Genomic DNA, 22602 nt, shown 5'->3' on the forward strand with positions numbered 1-22602 from the left:
AATTTTATTTTTTGATTTAAAATTATGTTTTATGGAGATGATAATAAATAATTATCAAACATTCGAATTTATTCAGATAAATATATATTTACTATGGAACAATTTTCGAAATGAGGCATTTCAAAATTAATATCTTTGAGTTGAGCGTTGCCACATCGAAAATCAATATTTCCCGAATGAAATTTGAATTCTAAAGGAATTTTTCAAAAAGTACATTAATAAAATTTTATTTGAATCTGGAACTATATTAGACTATAAGCACATGTCGAAAAAATTATGGGTCATTTGAACCACCAGATGTCCTAGGTATCTAGAACTATTTATGAGCATAAAATAATAAGATTCAGCACTATGGGCTATCGAGGAAAAGTACTTGAAATATTGGAGATAGGTTGGGTTGGGTGATAGCAAACTTTGCTATGTAAAAGTATTATATTCTGTGCATGGACCTAAAAAAAGTATTTTTTTGGGTCTATGATTCTGTGATAAATTATTTTAAAAAATAATGAGAAGAGCATATAATGAGTACCTAGAAATGCATATATAATAAGTAATTTCACTTTTCCACATTCCGATTTTTTGAGATTCTGAATTTATCTGATTACATTTTAAAGACGTGCATAATTATATAGGGTGTCCCACTATTGGTATACTAAACATGAAGGAACTTGTAGTTTTGCATAAACTGATCACGTAAAAAAATACTTAAACAACAAAATTACATCAAAAAATTTTTGCTAAATTTTTCCTGAAAATCCATGTTTTCTCCTCTAGCTCTAGCTTCGCGCAACCGGCAAATACCGCTTCGCTAGTGTGAGCATTTTGTCTATGAAAACAATAGGTCACGTGCTTGTAGTAAAGCTTGGCGGGTTTCTTGTTAGGCGCGGGACATATACAAGCGGCGCGGCGCGCCGCAGGCGCGCCGGGAGCGCGCCGCGGGCGCGCCGCGGGCGCGCCGCGGGCGCGCTGCCGGCGTGCATCGGGTGCGCTATTGGCATTTTGTATGAAATAATTTTGGAAAGGCGCAACCTTGACGCAACCTTGGCACAACCGTGGCGTGCCGTCTCGACGCCTGTCCAAAATTCTTTCATACAAAATGTATAAGAAGGACGTGGTGCAAAACAGATTCAAGAGGTGCGCTTATGGCACGCCCGCGCCCACGCCGCTTGTGTTTGACCCGCGCCTTATGGGTGTGGGTGTACACTGTACACAGAGTTTTAAGAATTCATCTACATATTTGAAAAAAAAACTTCATCTGTAGTTTTATAAATATTTTTTACGTAGTCAGCGTATGCACTTAAACTATAAGCTCCTTTGAGCTTAGTAATTAGTATACCAACAGTGGGACACCCTGTATACGTACGTGAAGTAGGCTACCGATATTCAATTTTTGGATTAAGAGTTTATCAAAGGTTTATCATATCAGATAGGCATTCCGGTACCTATTGAGGCCGTCGTAAAAACGGCACCCTATTCCTAAGGCCATGCGCAGACGACAGACTATCCGTGACGCACTTTTTAGTCTGTGAAAATAGAACCTATGAAATGATATGCAGTAACGCACACGACGCGCAAAAAGTCCGGCGCACAAAAAATCCGTGTAATTCGGGCAGACCGCACCGCGCCGCTCCGCACAAAAGTGTGTGAAAAGAATTGAACGTTTGCTTCAACGCGCGCTAACGCAGACGGCGCACACTTTACACGATTTCCATAGCGTCTACGTCCCTACAGCTCTGCCGACAAAATGATCGAAGATGTGCGTCGTGTGCGTTGAGTCTGTGAAAAATCCGCGACCGACTTTTTGCGCGCCATGCAGACTTTTTGTGCGCCGCAGACTCGATCGCACAAAAAGTGTGCCGTCTGCGCTGTCTGTCTCCAGACTATAATTCTCATAATCCATGATAGCTAGAAAGCTAAAATTTTCACAAATGATGTACCTTCCTAATTCCATCGCCGCTTTAACAACAAATACAATAAATAAAAGAAATAATACTTATTAACATTCTACCGAACTCTTCATGAGCGAGTCCGACTCGCCTTTGGCCGATTTTTTGTAAATTGATAATTAACAAATTAAACCCGTAACTTCTACAAGTTACTTGTCCTACGACAATTTGTTTGTTATAAAATGAAAACGAAGCCGACTACGCCTCTAGGTGCTATACCACGTTTATTAAACGAGTTAAACTCTTAATAGAAACTAACAAAAAATCCTATAAACACGGAACTTGATACTTGACTTTTCCAATGTACAGAAAATTGACCAGTGATATGATACCTATTATGTAAAGTACATTAATTGCCTATGGAGACTCTTGCTATGCTCTTGACTCTAACTTCATTTTTGATTTGTTGAACTTATTTGTTGCACTTTATCTGAATGAAAAAAAAAAAGATCAGAGAGGGAGCAATTCATGAATTACGATTTAGTTATGATACTTACTTCTTATTACTTCATTTCTAGTTTATAATGTTAAATTTCGTTGTATTTTTTTAATAATATAAGTAGGTTTAAAAAAAACACTTGATACAGGTTTAGACATTTATTATAATTACAGGCAATTTATTTTAACAGCTATTTTCTTTGGTATTAGATACATAAAACCATGAAAGATAACGCATAGAAAATTAGAAATAAAAAACGTACATACGTAAGATGAATATCCATACTAATACATATTATAAATGCGAAAGTAACTCTGTCTGTCTGTTACTCAATCACGCCTAAACTACTGAACCAATTTTCATGAAATTTGGTATGGAGATATTTTGATACCCGAGAAAGGACATAGGCTACTTTTTATTCCGGGAAAATGACGCAATCCCGGAAATCCCACGGGAACCGGAACTATGCGGGTTTTTCTTTGACTGCGCGGGCGGAAACCTAGTAACTTATATCTCCGAAGAACGAAATACATTTATAGAAATTTTGTTTCGAGTATTTATCTCCATGAATGATTACAATCAGCAGGCCCGGCAGGGTTAAAAATTAAAATGTTATAGTTAGGTATTTTATGTTACTATATTTCCTTATAAAATCAACCAATTGTAGGCTTTCAGTAATTGGCTGATCGAATGACCAATCAAATTTAGCGAAACGATCGTCGCGCCGTTTGTGTAGTGCCATTCTAACGTGCTGGCCACGGACAATTCGCTATAGCGAAAATTCGCGCGGCGCGACTGGCGGCGCGTCTTGCGAATGAATCAAATGTATGGAAATGTACTGGGCATGCCACGCGCAGCGGCGACCAGCGAGACGACCGGCGAATTTCCCCGAGCGAATCGCGCGGCACGACTAGCGATCGAAACAAATGTATGAGTTATTACGGCGCAGGCCACGGAGTCGAGCGGCAGACGCGGCGACTAGTCCCGGAGCGAACTTAATTTAAAATAGTTTGTTTTTTTTTCGCGAAAATGGAGACGGAAGCTTTTATTGCAGAAATTCTAGCTAGACCAGCTATTTGGAAGTCTAGCCACCCGCAACATAATTTTTCATCATGCCTATATTTTTCATATTTTTGGTGGAATTCTCCGTCTGTAACACGATTTCTATTTAATTCGTGTACTCCACTATATCTTCCAAACATTAAATCTTGAGCAAAAAAGCTGCTACTCTCCAAACAACGTCGAGCTAACTTTGATAAAGCCATCTCGTCTCCTCGTCTACACTGGTCGCGGCGGCGAACGCAACTGCCCGTGGCATGCTTACCGCGAATTGCCGCGCCGCCCGTCGCGCCGTCGGTCGCGCCGCCGCGGCCGGTGTCCGTGGCCAAGGTGTAAGAGCGTATACGCACTATGCGGGTAGCCGCATTGCGGGTAGCCGTCCGGCTGACCGCAAGCACAATTATGTACGTAATATTCATTTCTATGCGCACTGCGATGCGGCTACCGCAGACCGCAAAAAATACCGCAGACCGCAAATAAATATGGAACCCTGCAAAAAATACACAATCATTCGAATAACTCTTCAAATACTCACTTTCAATGTTTCCTCTTAATTATTTTAAGTAAGAAACCCAAAACAATTATATTATTCTATAAATATGCATTTACAGAAGTAAAACCAGTTCAAATCAAATGTTCTTTTTTGTGCGTAATTTATTGGATACGTTTTAATGATTGATCTGTTAACATAAAAATATCACTATGCGTTACCTCATACACTTAACATAAAATACAATGTAATGGGAAGACTCAGATAAAGAAAACTAAATATGACGAATCTTATACTAAAAATAAAGACACAAAGTTATGTGAACATTATGCACTTCATATTAGAGATCTGAAAGTATACTAAATCTGAACTTAAACTATAAGTAAGAATAAAATTACTTATTAGAAAATTTATTTAACTAAATTGTGCTGATCGGATAAAAATAAAATATTTAGAAAAATAGCAAACAATTGCAATTATGGTTAAAATTCTACACATGCATAATATAATATCATATCATATGGGTAATTTTGTTAAAATATATGTTTTGAAACCATTTTAAAGTATTAGAAGAAATGTTTTAGTTCATTCTAAAGTATAAACATACATTCCGAATAGAAGTTTTACAGTTTTAAATTATTAACCATTTTAGCATTGAAATTGAATGCTAAAATAGTTCACACGAAACTAACTTACACGGTATTTTGCATTAGGTTATATGTAATTAATGATCGTACATATACATGAATAATTACTTTCACATAGCAAATTTATAAATGACCTTTAGAATTAAGTAATAAACAAAATCCCTCCCGAAAAAAAAGTACTACATATTAAGTATTTTAAAACGGATAGGTTTTATATACGATAAATTCGTATTAAAGAACGCAAACACAGAACGCAAAGTACAAACGGATAGAAATTTGATTTCATTTTGGCACATTTAGAAATCATAATAAATAGACGGATGTCATAAATGTCGCATAAATTGTTTACAATTTTGCAGGACGGCACATATAAATATTCAGATTTTAAAAATAAACAGTAATTTTTGCCTATACACAGTAAAATCATAGCTCCACACTCCAAAGATAAATGACTACATAAAAAAGTGTGCATTAAGAAATTATTCATTAAAAATATAAACGTTATTTTTAATACATAAGTAACTATATGATTTTTAAATGTATAAAGAGGAAGATTTAATTCAAGAAATTAATTACACAAGTACTTAATATTATTAAAGTCGCCATAATATAGTAATAATATCGATGATAATTGAAAGATAGGCGAATACCTAAAGTAAATTGTGCAAACAGTTATACATTTTTCAAATAAAAGTAATACCAAAGCTTATTAGTTGATACACTCAGTTGATATGAGAATTATAATTATAAAGCTAGTTTACTGTCTCGGTATAATAGTACCATATTTCATTAGCGTACATTAATAACTTTAAGAAGAAATAAACAAAGCACACCCGCTATACTACCGACATACAATTTTATGTCCTTATTGTATGTTACTATACTTTATGCATACACTTATGCAATGGACTTTAATTATATTTAAATTCCAGTCATGGGAAAAGAGAAAGATTTTGTATGGACGAATATAAATAATGACGATTAATTGGCAAAATTAAAAGTTAGTAAAAAGCAACTTACGTTGTTAAAGTTATGTTCATAACATTGATGATAAAATTCTGTGCGAGTGTAAGTGCATGTTGAGTATTGATAATTTCACCAAAAGTATGGTATAATCATAGTTCCTTAATAATATAATATATACATATAAGTATATAATTATTTGGCAGGGGCTCTTAAAATTGCCTAAAACTTATATAAAAATAAAACTTAACGAACACTATTGATAAATTAATGATAACTAATTCTACTCCGAACTCTAATAAAACCTAGTCACATAGAGGTTCACTAATTCTAAACACTAACGCGCACTTCAATCAATAACAAAAAAAATATATATATAGGTATAATGCAAAAATCTTTGGATACATGGCAAGTAACAAAAAACAACAATAAAATATTCAAAAACAAATTACCCTGAAAAATAACGTCACTAAGCAATTCATAACTTTAGAGTTTAATCGTAGTAAATGAAACTACATCTACTATGAGTATTCAATAAAAGAATATCTTTTGATTTCGAGTATTTAGTTTAGATCATATTAGTTGAAATGGATGTCAAACAGAAAGACACCAACTTAAGGACTATATTACGTTCCAACCAACGAAACTACGACATTCACAAATATAATCTAATCTTGGAGTACGAAAAATATAAATAATGTCATGTTAGGAATATTTGAGAGCCTGACACGACTTTACTTTATTCAATTTTATCCGTATATAAACGATTTCTAGCAATTCTGAATAACACTCTAATAATAATTCATATTAATCAAGTATGAGCGAGAGCTAATATGGGCAGTGGAAATGCAACTTTAATAACTATTACACTAGATCAACTTTCGAGTTTTGTCAAAATTTCATTGAACCATACGTGTATAAACTTTAATTGTCATTTTTAAATTCCCCTTTGTGTTTTAATTAAATGCCTTGAGTTAAGGAGTTTTCCAGAACGATATCGAACTCGTCGAGCGGTTCTAGTATTTGTCTGAGGAATGTGAGCAAGCCCCGTTTGCGCAGAAAGCTTTGTTCTTCATACATTTCGGCGGTGACGCGGGTCATCGACATCGGAACTAGCATTCTATGAAGCCAGTGCTCACTGAAAATTAATAAATCACAAAAATCCATCAAAACATTATCTATTTATCTTGTTCATAAAATTAAATTTATCTTGTATTTAGTTTTCATTCGGACTCGAAGGACTAGTCTCTATTATTATATTAAATAATGACATTATTTCGTATGTTTTGTCAATAGTTATTTTAATAAACTCACCGTAAACTAAGGCAGACAAATAGCTGGAACTTGCCATCTTTACCCAAAGTGCGACCCACACTATTTATCTCATCCATGAGATGACAGTAACATCTCCAAATAGCTCTGTGTTCCTGGTCCTGTCTGCAGTTATACGCTACGCCACAGCTTTTATTCGATTGCATATTTCCTTCATCGCATAAACTCATTTTGAACTCGTCTTTTACTCTAGCTGTAAAAATAGATTTTTACATTAATAACAGACGACATAAAGTTCATTATTGAATGTCAGGATTTGCACGCGCTAAATAAATTAGGGTATAATTGTGTCAACTTACAAAAATAGTCCCAAATAAAGAGATTCTTGCCAAACAGTCTCGCCGATTTGAATCCACAAAGAAACGCTTGTTCTAAACATTTGACCAAGCCATTTTCACCACATAGAAGCACGCTGAGTGAATTCGCGTCTTTATCCCGTTTAGACTGATAGTGCCATTTCACTATCGCGTTAACACAGTCACCTATATGAAAAAATAGATATTATATTGATTATTGTAATTTGTATGTATTATGCTGATAACATCTTTTAAAATTACAGTCTTTACTAATAATATAAAGCTTGTTTCGTTGATTGTTATCTCATAAACCACTGCACCGATTTCAAAAATAAATATTTATAAATATAAATGTTTACAGAATAGAAAAAGCTCGTTAGGCGGGACTCGGACCTGCATCTTCCTCTAGGCCCTTGCTTATTATAAATCATTTTACTGCTATAAAAACTAAATATGTATACAAAATCAATAGCACAAAGACAATAAAAACGATTCAATAACACATCTTTCAATTCATTCATCTCACCAATCATATGCTGTATAGTGGACGTAGATAGATGCGTAGTAGTGGGAGACAGAGCGTTATTAGCCGCGATCTGCGCGTGGTCCTGGCGCGACTGTCTCCCGCAGCGGGCCCGCGCCGCGACCAGCACGCGCTCTGTGGACCCGTCGTCCACGCCCGTGCCGAACCAGCGGTTGCATGGGAACCTGTTACCATGGCAACCGACCATTTATTTATTTAACAAAAAAAAAATGTATGCGTGTACTAGAGTACACACGTAAGAAGTGAAACTTGTTTATGACCTTAAAAATGTCACGAGTATGGCGTAACGCAAAAATGTCACGCGTACGGCGTAACGCAAAAATGTTACACTAAATTTTTGTCCAACCCCGATAAAGAAGTTTCACTTCAAAAATAATTTACTATATGCAATTTTACTGAAATACGTCAAATCACGCGTGGTAGGGATAAAAACAAGATGGCGCGTAACGAAAAAATGTTACACTAAATTTTTTTCCAACCCCGATAAAGAAGTTTCACTTCAACAATTAAATGTACGACATCAAGTTAATATATTTACAAGTATAAAACAACGGGATTAACACATGCATAAGGCGGCCTTATCGGTGTCTGTTCCTATGTATGATGAGATCGTTAAAACTAGGCAACGGATTTTGATGCGGTTTAATAGATAGGATAGACTACAAGCCCGCATAGGACAAAAATATGGGTCAAATGAACCACCAGAGGACATATCTAGAACGATAGCAGAGCAAAAAATAATAAGATTCATCACTATGCCGTCACTTGTAAGCTGTCCAACTGAGTGCAGATGAGAATTGAAAAGTACAGGTAGACTCGGTAAATTTTGGTCATATATTTTTGTACGGCATTCTTAACCATCGATAGATCCATTAAAAATAATAAGAAACCGCTCAGTGCCGTACAAAAATGGTGGTCCACCAAGTCGGAATTTTTATTTAATTTCCGAGAGTTACCGGGGGTAAATTTGGTCATTTGACCATGTACGGCATCTGTGTCATACTATTGCTATACTGCTTTTAATCCATTATTCCGCAACGCCGTACAAAAATCATGGGGACAAGGGGAAAAAATCGAGAGATGCAATCCCCTCTCTTTCCCCACTCCAGGGGGTCATTTGACTAAGTACGGCTTCGGTTCCAAAACATTATCTAGCACTCAAAAGTACTATTAAAAGCAATGCCGTCAAAAAATAATTGTTCTTTTAAATGTATACCAATAATCATCTTAATTTCATCGAATTCTTGATATAAAGAGCTGTAAGGTCATTTGACCCTGTACGGGAACTTTTTTTTTAACATGATATTGTAAAATTCAATTGTTGTATAGTATTGCCGTTCAAAAGAAACCGTTCTAAAAAAAGTTATAGAGAAATGCAAAACCAGAAATTTTGTTAAAGTTTAAACATCGTAGATTAATGAAATATAATAGTTTTCTACACTTTATCCGTTGTTTTAAATAGTATTTACATAGATAAATTAGGAAAAAACGATGCCGTACATTTTTGTGCAGACCACATCTTTTAGGCTGATGAAAGCGACGAAAGCTACAATTTTAAGAGTGCTTTATGGCCATTTGATACAGTACGGCATTAACATATTTTTACCCAACTACGGCAAAGCAAAAGGAGGGTTATGGTTGTTTACAGGTCATGTATGTATGTTCATCTATTCCCTCGTAACTTCTAAACTACTTATCAGAATTCGACAAATGACATATCATTAGAGGCGTCTGAATTGTTCACTGGATAACCAACGACCAGCTAGCTAAAGGCTATATGGGGTTTCACAAAATCTAATTTGGCGCCCTCTAGCGGACAAAACATACAGAGTAAAAAAATAAAGTTAAGATAAATATGCAGTGTTTGGTATCATTTGAAAGCGCTTTACTTGTACATTTTGAATATGTATATATTACTAGCATTTGCTTGTGACTTTACCTGTATTCATGGACTGATTGCATATAATTCACATCTTTTCGTTCATAGCTTTTTTATTAGTTCATCAATTTAACGGAGTCCATTCCACCTGACTCCGACTTTCCAAGGTGATAATTAACCACCTCGAGCTTCTTAATATTAATGTATATTTATATTTTATTATAAAAATATAAAGCAAATATTTCGTTATATGGATTTTTTTCTTTTTCAGATTTTTCCCCTTTGAACCAACGAAAATGTACGGCACATGAAAAAATATTATCTATGCATAAAATACTTTAAAAATAAATTTATTTCGTGTTGTGTCAAATGACCCCCTGGAGTGGGGAAAGAGAGGGGATTACAACTCTCGATTTTTTCCCCTTGTCCCCATGATTTTTGTACGGCGTTGCGGAATAATGGATTAAAAGCAGTATAGCAATAGTATGACACAGATGCCGTACGTGGTCAAATGACCAAATTTACCCCCGGTAACTCTCGGAAATTAAATAAAAATTCCGACTTGGTGGACCACCATTTTTGTACGGCACTGAGCGGTTTCTTATTATTTTTAATGGATCTATCGATGGTTAAGAATGCCGTACAAAAATATATGACCAAAATTTACCGAGTCTACCTGTACTTTTCAATTCTCATCTGCACTCAGTTGGACAGCTTACAAGTGACGGCATAGTGATGAATCTTATTATTTTTTGCTCTGCTATCGTTCTAGATATGTCCCATGGTGGTTCATTTGACCCATATTTTTGTCCTATGCGGGCTTGTAGTCTAGGAGTGATTCTAGAGGAAAGTTTATATGTACATAATTGCACCTGTGCCAGGAAAGCTAATTTTATTAAATCCAGAACTGAGATATGGAAAATGGTGAAATTTTACTATTTAGACAAAACGAATTCCACCCATTTAGGTGGCACATCTGCGTCTTAATTTGCTTATCAAATGAAGCAAGAATGATATAATATGTGGAATATAACTAAAGAAATAACTATAAATACTCACAGATATGTATGGCCAGTGACTTCATTCCTCACATAAATGTGATCCAGCAGCCACCGAGGTGACAAACCGGAATTGTCGTGACCAATTTGAAGTGTTGACAAAACACCCAAGTTTTTGTGCTATAAAAATGAAATAAAATTAGTTTAGTATCTTTATGTTTATTTAAATAAATATGCTGCAAAAAAAATTGTGACCTTAATTTTTCTAATAATATGAAATTAAAATATGATGTAAGATAAAAATATGCTATTTATTTCAGAATAAACAAATGTTAAGATTAATAGAAATCCATAAATAAATCAAAAATTAAAACAATAATAAACACTTACATGAAACACGAATTCCATTGTATTACGAGGAATTGGAATTTTCGGCGTAGACTCTCCGTTAGCGCCTGATATCGAGAGCCAGCAATTTGCTGTAGTCTGGCTCGCTTTACGCGATGGTACTATTAAAACACGATATGGTAACTCTGAAAATTTCAATAATATTATCGGTTTAGTAGAAAAACAAAACATATAATTGAGTTTTATTAGGAGGTTGATAACATAAAGATTACACAAAAGGAATATGCACTCTCAAAATATTACAGAACGTTTTTGTTTTACACTTTCTTTAATATTGAATGTGGGAACAGAGAATTAGTAGAAATAATAAGAATACTTACTTGTTGTAGGATACGTGTTAGTGAAACAAAAATAATCAACGGCATTCAACGTCAAAAGATGGTACAGGAACTGTTCCCGTTCTTCTTCACATCGCAAAAATGCTGTCCTTTTATATTGAGATCGAAGTAACGTTGTATCGGAAAGCAATTCACGGAGATGTTTCGATAGCAACTTCTTTTCAAGGGATAATCTGACCCAAGCGCGGGCGTAACCTATTTCTGTTTTTATGTCAGTCATGGCTTGCACATTCCTGAAAATGAATATGAAATTGATAATAAATTGAATTTCAGTGGATTTTCAAAAATTAAGATATCGTAACGCATGATGCGTTGCGAAATGCGAAGTCCAGATCAAAATATTTTCAGTTTTATTGTTATTAATTTTAATTCATATTATGTTAAGTTATCAGTTTGTTAATAAGCCACACATAATATTTCCTTGAACCATAACATAGCATTTTAACTGTAAATTATCGAATTCACCTCATATCAAAAGTAAGATTTTCTGGCAATGGTCGCAAAGGATTCGTAGGTTGTGATGATTTCCGTTCTAGCGTTCCCGAATTACTGAGTCGATCCCGGGAACTGTCCCGGGATCCACCTCTTGAACTATCCCGGGAGCGAGTCGAATTACTTGTGCTCTGTTGGGCTTCAACTTCTGCACCAACTGATGATAAGTCTGAAATATTTATAGAAATATCATGAAAGAAGCTGATCCCTTTGTTATTTTTTTATTTTCTTCTCTATGAAGTAAACTAACTAATTTTAACTTCTCAGATGTCTTTGAGAAAATGATTGAGTTGAAATTATTAGTTTTTGGTATCAATAATATATTTGGTCGTATATTAGTGATATGTATCATACTTACAATCCAGTCTCTTGCGCAATACACACCAAGCCAAAGCTGCATGTTAGAAGTGACAATAGAAGTACATAACATATTAATTCATCCGGGACAGCTTATTAATGAAATGCAATTTATGTGACCAATGATATAGAAAATTAATCTGAATACTACTGTTTTTGGCATTAATAAAAATCACCACATTCTAAATAAAGAAATCAATCAAAAATTACCTGGAGTAAGGTAATTAGGGTCAATGGGTTTAGAGGAATTACTGCATTGTTCCAACTCTTGATAGTTCATAAGGTGCATCCAAAGGGCAGATTTTCCCATTTTGTGTTGTAAGCCATGAGACCAGAGTCTCTCCAGAAGATCACATAGCGAGGCTATCATAGTACTTTCCTCCACTCCTGTTATAGATACTTCGACACCTAACCCAAGATCACTTTCCTCTGTGCCCATTTTTTCTAGTAGCATCCTTTTTGTTTTACTTTTGCATTCCTGTGAGGAAGTGAATGTATTTTTATAAAAAGCATTTTTTTTTAAACGTATCGCAAATGAGTTAACATTTTTTTACATTAATTTTGTGCGTTCTGATTTAACGAGCTCAGCTGTTAATTGTTATACCTCCATCAACACGAAAATATTGAATAATAAAATGAAGGAAGTATTCGAAAAATGTTATTTTTTAAATACAAAATAGGTAAAAATGGATACCTTAAGTAGCTTTTCAACAAAAGTCCTATTATTCTGAGCAATCGCCGCTGGGGTCACTTCTGTAGACAATCGTCTCCCAATATCGCCAAGCAATAATTCTGGGGGGCAATCTTTCACTTGCCATTTTGCGTTCTTTATACGCTTTAAACTGTTAGTTCTGAAAATTTTAGTACTTCTATATATTTAATTCTTAATAAATAGTAAAGTGTGAAAGCGTATGAAGCAGAAGCGTGATAAATTGACAACTTACTATGCAAATCTAACTACACAATCTTGTGTCGTGCTGGATTTTGGTTGTCACGTAAATATTATTGGTTTATAAAGTTGTAAATCGTTTTAAAAGTTCATGAATGTCTATTAGACACGACCTATGTATGTGTTGAAAATTTTAATTAAATTAAATTTTCAAACAGTCTAATTCAATAATAATGTTTCATATTAGAGTAAACAGACTCCTTTTGACAAATAAACTTAAGGGAGAAGATTGTTAAATGTTATATATCTTTTTATCAAAATTAAAATGGACAAATCTAAGATAATCTACGTTTTGGATAGGAAAAGTTTTATATGGATTTTGTATATCAAATATTGTACAGAACGTTAAAACTACCATTTACATAAAATAACTTTATTAAATAGTAAAATCTTCATATATTGCAATATAAATTATTATGACATAATATTATAGTCTATACAAAACAACCTGTTGTTTCTATATGTTTAAAATAATATCTATAACATATCTTTGATATAGTTTGTAGAAGGTAATAACTTGTAGAGAAATTTGTGATACAATGAATGTAAAAACATCACAACAAATGACAAACAAATGATGAAGCATGCGACGTATTTTTTGATAACCATTTAAAATAATATATTTGAACAAATACTTTACAGTGTATGATGCAAACAAGGGATTATTCATATTTAGTACAATTGATACGGCATTCTTTTCTATTAAGTCTATAATTGTATAGAATGATTGTTCTACAGAAAACAGATCACATAATAAGTGACAAAATCTTGTTTGTATCATTACTTTTTACTCATATTTTATATAAGACAAATAATTATATAAGTTCATTGTGATGTTCTATATATATACTTATATAACACTAGTTATATTATTATGATGTTTGACAAAAGGTACATATTTCTTGCATTTGGAATGAGCATTATAAACATTTACATGCACATGCTAGGCACGTGTATAATAACAATTACAATATAAGCATGCAGTATCACAACACACAGAATCACTAACAATAAATCTTCTATAACTATAATACAAACATGTAATATAATGTATTACTAAAAATTTATTAAAGCATTTTTAGAATATGACATCATCTTGTGAAGATTTTGCTTGGAAACATTGAAGTATAAAATTTGTGCTACTAGTAATAAACATTAAATAGATTAAACCTGTATCTATTTTAGCTAGCGAACATTAAAATCTGTAAAAAATAATTAAATAAATCTCTTCTTAAATAATATGTTTATTAGAATGTTAAAAGTAAATATATTGTTTTATAATACTTGAAATTCAAATAATACCATAAGTATAAAATGAGATTCTTAAATAATTCGAATACTAATGTCTTAGACATTGAATATAAAAAAAAATCACAGTATTCACTAAAAACTTAGAAATAAAAGGAAGCACCAATTGTGCTATCACCAAGATTGATGATGATTAATAGACATAGATATAATAGACAAAGTATAATATGATAGTATGTACAAATGTACTACTTATTAGCTGCACAGAAGTCTATATTAATTATAGCATCCAATACTAATCAAAATTTTAAAACGTCACAATACACATGCTTACGCACAAAGCAAGCTCGTTTTCAAATAAGACTACTGACAACAATCCAATCCATATCTTAGAACACATTTCATTGACACCTATAATCATATTTTACGCAATACATGTACACAATACACATGCAACCTAGTAATAACGCGACAAATGCACGAACCAACGGACATAATGATGCAAGCCTCAGCGCTTCGTATCCTTTATAACACTTAGCATCATCATATACAATTTTATATGCACTACTCACTTGACAGATAACAAAATGAAAAAGCAACCGTACAAAACTCGCAACAAATTCCATGCGTCACCGGTTCGCGGTAATATCTTCTAGATTCTAGAACATTCTTTGGGGGTATATGTTCGGTGCGCAGCATAGCAAGCAGTCAGTCGGTCTCCGGCGCGGGACTAGTGCGGATCGCACCTGCGGTCGGACGCGGGCGGCGGCGCGAGCGCGGAGGCGTCTAGTCTCGCGGGGAAAGCGCGGTAGTACGCGGCGCGGTGCGGGAGCCGCTCGCCGGGCGCGCCCACCTCCAGCTCGGCGGGGCCCCACGCGCTGTGGGCCGCGCCCGCCCACACGCTGTACCCGCGCGTCGCCAGCCCCCCCTCGCCCAGCCGACGTCTGCAACATACCGCGCGCCCCCGTACTAAGCTCTAGCGTCCTCATTTCAACCCGTACGTGCCAAATACGTTTGCAATATATAATATACTTTATTGTAATACAACCATTATATAACAAAAAAAAGACGGGTTGCACTCCGGGAGTGCCGGCAGAAGTGAAAACTTGATTATTAACGTTGAGCATGTTTGATATCCATCCGTCTTACGCTTTTTCGATCAGGCCACGTGTTTAAGATTTTATACCCAACGCCGCTAAAGAAGTTTTCACTTAAAAAAAAAACAATAAAAAGAAGATATATGGTACGAGAAGGACGTATTACAATTGGCGGCCTTATCACTAAACAGTGATCTCTGCCAGGCAACATAATAGTTCAAATTAAAGTAAAAACGAGCAGATGTTGCAAGCTATTTTCACCGAGGGGTAATTTAAAATAGTATGACACTATTTGTACCCCAATCTTGTTTCGATTCATCCTATGATTTGTTTATATAATTTAACCCACACCCTTACGTATAATCCAGCTTATATATGATAAGGATGCAACACTTTAAATTCCGCCCAGCGCACATATCAAACTCGTTAAAACACTAATTAAAGTGATAACACAATAACAGGTTAAATGAACTATCAAACAAGTTAGTCAATAAAAATGCTTGCTCTTGTCTTATACACTCTCAATTTCCATTCTTTGAAGTGCAGTTAAGTATGTATTAAGCTTAATCTTTGCGCGTTGCAAAATTAGAGTGCTTTAGCATTCTTGAAGCTATCGCATTTTGCTGCAACGCGAGGCGGATTATTATTGCCATATTAGTACCACCATCTCCATCGACACACAAACTCAAAAATGCATTAGTATAGTATGAAATTTGAGTTTAGCTTACCTTACAATTTTGATCCTATGTTCGAATACTTGGAGGTTGACGTCATATTCTCCCCAATTGGCCATTATTTTGTTGTCTATGAGAGTTGCGAACATTTGCGTTTCTAGAAAACGCGATAGGAATGGCCGGTGACGTTGCGGTTGGTCTGACAGAAAAGATGCTTTGTCAAAATTCACCATTGATTCTCGAGATGACAGCCACGAGTCCCGATCCTGCAATTTATTAAGTATTACAGATTTAATAATGTGAAAAAATATTTAATCATGCAAAGTCAACTTTTATTACTATTAAAGAAACTTATTATTGTATTTAAGTTATACTTACAAAGCAAATACTTATAGTAACAAAATTTTCAAGTTCATATAAAAATTTATGTTTTACCTGGTCTGGCATGATCACAAAATTTTCATACATAAGGAACATGTGCACAAATCTATTGAGGAATGTTTCCCGTATCGCTATATTGAAACGTATGTCTTCATTGTACTGCTCTTCGTCATTTAGTATCTTTTTCTTTGTAGTTGGCATCACTGTCTCCGCATCCACGTCATCTATATTCACTCCTGAAAAATGATTAATTTTTAATACCTAAAATATCAATTGTACTCTAATCGTTTATCAATGTGTTGTACCAGAAAAAGGGCACAAATTAAAAATAAAATAGCTTGAGACCTAATAATATCAATTTCTTACGTCGTACAAAAAGCGCATTATGTTTCAATACTTCAATACAATATGGAAATTGCATGAATTTTTTCAAAACTTTTTTTATATTCCTTTGCAATTACGCAATATTCACATAACAATTTTCTGAGCTACTCTTTCTTTGATTTATTAAACCAAAATCGTCTAATTGGAATAGTAACACATTTTTTAAATAATTATTTAACGATATTCTACGAACAACTTTTAACTTACTTTAAAGGCTGATAACTCACCAGTCCGTTTAACAATATCAACTATTCGCTGCAGCGCATCCATTCGTCGCGGGTGCCGTCGCGTCGGCGAGCCCGGCGGGGACGCGTTCAACGGACGACTCTCGTCCCATTCTAGAACGTCGTGGAATGAGTGCTTGCGACGAAGACCACCTAGAAATGAGATTATTTTGTTAATTGTTAAACGGCTTATTTAAAAATAAAAAAAGACGGGTTGCACTCCGGAAGTGCCGGCAGAAGTGAAAACTTTATTATTAACATTGAGCATGTTTGATATCCATCCGTCTTACGCTTTTTCGATCAGGTCACGTGTCCTGACGCGAGTTTAAGATTTTATACCCATTACAGAAAAAGTGCTCAACGCCGCTAAAGAAGTTTTCACTTCAAAAATAATTACAATTAATGAGCTGTTTTTCTTAAAAGAATAGTCATATGGTAATATATACAATGCATAATAAAAGATAAAAACACAGGTAATAATTAATAAACTTAGCATTTTGGTAACAAATTAAAAATAGTCTTTCACTCAAGGTCTTCATTAAAATATATTTGAACAAAATTTGTCTTACGGGATTTTTCAATTTTTTTCCATTAAAATTGAATAATCGAATTTCTTTATAACATCAGAAATTTGCCATTAAAAAAATATAATTGTTTGCATTATTTCTACATTCAAATATTTATCATCTTTCCTAACTTCATTACATATACTTATGTATATCATACCTGAAGGAAGAGTACAACTGCTGCTCATACCATCATTCATGTGTTTATAAGAAGTTCCATTCAAGGGAACTCCAAGTTTTGTTGGTTCCGTTTCTGGCCTCTCCACCTAATGAAACAGATTTTTTTAAATAGATTCCACTGTATATTTTTTTTATGTATTTAAAATACATTTATCTTTATCTTTACACTAGATGCGCACCGCGGTTTCACCCGTGTGGCTCCGATCCTGGTGGTTTTAGCGTGATGTTATATAGCCCTTCTTGATAAATAGGCTATCTAACACCGAAATAATTTTATTAGCGAGATTAGCGCGTTCAAATAAACAAACAAACTCTTCAGCTTTATAATCACTACATAGTATAAAACAAAGTAGCTTTCTCTGTCCCTATGTATGCTTAAATCTTTAAAACTACGCAACGGATTTTGATGCGGTTTTTTTAATAGATAGAGTGACTCAAGAGGAATGTTTTAGTATATAATTTATTATGTTTTAGACAAAGCGGGCGAAGCCGCGGGCGGAAAGCTAGTATTAGTATATATGAAAATTAATGCTCTACCTGATGTTTATCTAAGACATGATTCAGTTCTTCAATAAACGGTGTTCTATGTGGTAGTATTGGAAGTTCTTCAGGAAGCTGAATGTCAGGTTTATCAATATCGACTAAACATAGTGCTGCTTCTGAACCGAGAGCTATGTTCCTTGGTCCACCGGAACCTACGACGGACGAACCATCCGAGTGTAAACCTATAATAATGATATAAAATTCAATTTGTTAATTTTTTTCCCTCTTTGCATTGTGTAAAAGGGTGCAGTAAACTTCTTTGTGCAATGTACTCTATCTACAATTTAAGTCAAAATATTGATTTAGTTAAAATATTTTGTATCAATTTTTTCATATTGAAACAAGTTTCTTTATAATACTATAAAAAATATACGAACCCATCACAAAAGGCACCGGCGCATCAAGGAAATGATATAAAGGAGCTGGCAATATTGGCACATACACATGAGCCCACGAGAATGGCAACAATAACGACACTATACATTCTGCTACTAGCATAAGCTTATTGTAATCTGGAACACATCATACATTATATAATAATTGTATTGAGATAATATCAAAATATGTATGTATAATATGAAAAAGCAACTGGTTTAATAAGTAGGCTCTTTAATAAACAGCACAGTTTAACCACTTGGCTGCAACATACATATATAATGCACATATTGTTAAAGTTTAATTACCATTTGACCTAAGCAAAACTTGATGCTCTAAAAGCACGCAAGTAAACAATTGCACAATGCATTCTACACCCAAAGTATTGAACATTGCACGCAATGGGTAATCAAGTAGTGGTAACTCTTCTGGTGGATTTGGCATTCGTATCACCTGAAAACATTAGTAAAACAAATATTATTTATGTATAACTAGCAAACCGGGCGAACTCCGTTTCGCCACCAGAGACACCTTTTGTTTGCTATAAACCTCACGGAGCCCGAGACCTTTCCAACGAAAAGAAAAACCGTGGAAATCGGTTCGTGCGTTCTGGAGTTATAGTGTCAGGAAGGAAAACCCGACTTATTTTTATATATAGTAGAAGTATTAATTTGGCACATAATTCTAATTTATGCTTAAATATAACAAAATGAAGTAATAAATTAATAATTGTGTTCATGAGGTAAGATTAGTTTTTTTTTACCCTAATTGCTTATTCATCATCCACAATAAGAAAATGTTATTTAATTAATATAAAAATAGACAACAAAGATTTACTATTATATGGTACAATTCAATAAAGTAATAAGCTATATATGTTTAGTTTAAAACAATACTAAAATTGCTAGAAACTATGTGCACTTACAACAGGTATGGGATCGAGATGTGGTTCCGATGGAGGAACATATAGCCGCAACGCTTGCCCTGGCAGAGGTACTGGCACTTCATATAACAAGTTATACACATATGATTCAGGACTTAGCCCAGGACCCGGTTGACGAGGTAAGGATCTGTAAGTGCGTTCAATAGTGATGAATACACTACAGAAAATCTAGTCAAATTTAAGTATTTTTTTTTAATTTCTCAGAGATAATATAAAAAAACAGATTAAGGATCAATTAACAATTATAATGCAGATGTATTATAGCAATGAATATAAATGAAGTTTAACTGGAAAACACCTTTCATTGTATGTACATAAACATTACAAAATAATTCATTTTAAAGACAATTTTATAGTTTCATTATTATATTATATTCTTTATAATTGTGGGTTGTTGTGTAATATCTCTTTCTTCCGTGATTGAATATTATAGTGTATTATTACAGAAAACATAGACTCACCTAAATAAATTCTCTAAAAATAATTGTGCTACCCTTACAAAAGGATATTGGCATATGAGGGCTATACTTTTGGCTACATAGAGTTTATCTTTGGCTATATCATAGTATGTGAGAGCAGATCCTGTATGTGGTGCAAGTTTGAATGATCTAGGAAGTGATCTTGAACTTTCTTTGCCCGAGTTCTTCCTGTGGCCTGGTGGAGTTTGTCCACTAGACAGTTCAGTGATGTACATGGCCTGTAATGTATTTGTGAACATTATTATAAATATTTTAATATTAAAATACAACATTTCATTGATTTATACATTTTGAATACATTTAATAATATAAAAATAAACCAGTGTCAGATTCATCAATTTTATAATTAGCCTTCATACATATTGATTTATGATTTTAAAAAAATACAATATTGTAAATGGTTACCTGCAATGTATGCATAGCACTGCATATGTTTCTATTTCTAACTTCTTCATAGAAAATGAGACTGAATCCATAGTATCTTGATGCATTTTCTCTTGTTACAACAAAGCTATGAAATTTTGGTTCTAGGGAGTGTTTTTGTGTCCTAAATTGTAGACCAGCTGGTAAACAGAGCTGTTGGAATTAAAAAAAACTTTCTATAAAACTGTAGGTATTCAATTCATTTATAACCACTGATTATACACAAAATATAATTATTTAATTACAAAAAAAATACAATATATCTTACCATACATACTGCATGTTCATCAAAGGCATTGTTGTGAATATTATCAGGATAATGAGCAAGAACCTTTCCCTTGTAGGAACGGTCTAGGGGAGAAATATGAAGATTGTCACCTGAAAAAGATTTATATAAAAATTCATAGAAATATCTGGTTACAGAAACAGCTGGTTCAAAAATAATTTTTTGTTTTCTTTTTGTTAAATACTTCAGAATTCGTATTATTAATAAATTAAAAATTAATTGTGCATATAGTTATTATATCTATTTTCATTTATTGTTTGTCTACTAAAACTAACAAAGAAGTAAATTTAGCGACGAGCGTGTTATATTCAAGGCATCATACCTACGCTAACACAATTGTTTTTATTTTAACGTACATATGTAAAGTGCTCATAAATAAATGTAATATTTACCTGACAGTCGATCTGTTTCTAGGCCAGAGTCAAAATCTAATCCACATATTGCAAAATAGTCGGCGAAACGACATCCCACAGATAAATCCGTGACAGACATATTCATATCGACCCGTTATTTACTATTTGAGATACTTTCTCTTGTAGTTGCAGTTTCACACAAATTTTCTATCATTTTTATTGTGTCGTTTTAAACATTTTACACTACATCTTAATGAACACGCAATTTCTATAAAACCCATTAGCAAGAAGTGTTATTTGAACTCATTAAAACATTGTTATTTTATTAAAAATTGGATTATGAACTACCTAATTCATACGCATGTTCCGAGTGAAATGTAGACATGGGTAGGTAATGCGTGTAATAGTACAAAAGTAATATCACTTTGACACGTAATGCAACATCACGCATTACGCATCAGTTACAAACATCACTCGCATCACTCACTTTTTTTTTATTTTGTTTTACATTTGCTTGCGTTCATTATAATTATTAACAAACAACATAAAGTACGTGGCCAAGTATGAAGGAAAATCAACTACATTTTTTAAATATTTACTTAAATTGTAATTTTACGATATGTAATAACTAATAAGTATTGCAGTTATTATTGCTATTTTTCAATATGATCTGTAATACTTCACATATCACCATTAATATAATATAAACATTATAATATTATTAATGTCATCATTTCATTAAAAATCGATCGGGTAATGTGTGATGTTACGGAGTAATATCACTTCCGTGGAAGAGATGCGTGATGTTGCATTACTATTTGACGTACTGTTTTGCGCATGTCTAGTGAAATGTATTTATTGGATGTCAATTGTCATCATGTCAGCTGTTGTCATCTTATGTCAATGTTCTAAGCACAGATACAAAATAACAATAAACCAACAATAAACTAATTGAGCCGTGTTTCCACCTGCAAGTAGACTTGCAAGCTGCTGTCGTGTGTCAGACTGTCGGACATTTCTTGCGGATGTTCTCTTGCAGACGGAAACGCGGCCTAAACCATGTAGCAAACTGTGCTGTTGCGACAGTTTGTCAAGCGCTTCTTGCGTTGCTGCCGTAGGTTGCTGCATAGCGGTCTAGTTTCGTATACTTAGTTCGCAACAGACTTACAAGCTGCTGTCAGACAGACTGTCGCACATTTCTTGCGGAAGTTTTCTTGCAGATGGATACGCAGCCCTAAAATTTAGCGGTATATTTGAAACGACTCCAAAGTTAAGTTTTAATTATAAATATAATTTATAAAATAAGGGT

General features: G+C 33.9%; 1 protein-coding gene across 2 annotated transcripts; it reads right to left on the minus strand.

The window, feature by feature from the left end:
• Positions 1-3936: 3936 nt before the first annotated feature.
• pns (DENN domain containing pinstripe) lies at positions 3937-21663 on the minus strand. Of its 2 annotated transcripts, XM_090110255.1 has the most exons (23): positions 21333-21663; positions 20923-21032; positions 20637-20807; positions 20214-20449; positions 19735-19879; positions 19118-19262; positions 18812-18946; positions 18429-18616; positions 17872-17977; positions 17149-17298; positions 16592-16773; positions 16211-16422; positions 15132-15329; positions 12883-13039; positions 12399-12666; positions 11805-12000; positions 11322-11572; positions 10984-11126; positions 10655-10773; positions 7699-7880; positions 7176-7358; positions 6859-7069; positions 3937-6682 (listed from the first exon to the last, which is right to left on the minus strand). In XM_090110255.1, the coding sequence occupies exons 1-23, from the start codon at positions 21436-21438 to the stop codon at positions 6505-6507; spliced, it is 3972 nt and encodes a 1323-aa protein (XP_089966381.1). In that variant the 5' UTR covers positions 21439-21663; the 3' UTR covers positions 3937-6504. The 2 variants fall into 2 exon arrangements, with proteins under 2 accessions (XP_089966381.1, XP_089966380.1); XM_090110254.1 differs by lacking the exon at positions 15132-15329.
• Between the last annotated feature and the right edge of the window lie 939 nt (positions 21664-22602).

This window comes from Colias eurytheme, chromosome 15 (genome assembly GCF_061535395.1).
Source record: "Colias eurytheme isolate Ceu_HAF_F1 chromosome 15, ilColEury1 Martin Lab GWU primary, whole genome shotgun sequence".
Taxonomy (NCBI): Eukaryota; Metazoa; Arthropoda; class Insecta; order Lepidoptera; family Pieridae; genus Colias; species Colias eurytheme.

Coding starts and splice junctions, on each gene's coding strand:
- pns (XM_090110255.1), bottom strand. CDS start 21,438: ATGAATATGTCTGTCACGGATTTATCTGTGGGATGTCGTTTCGCCGAC. Junction 17,978..18,428: donor ATGTCTTAGATAAACATCAG/GTAGAGCATTAA, acceptor CTGTTTCATTAG/GTGGAGAGGCCAGAAACGGA. Junction 11,573..11,804: donor AATCTTACTTTTGATATGAG/GTGAATTCGATA, acceptor ATTCATTTTCAG/GAATGTGCAAGCCATGACTG.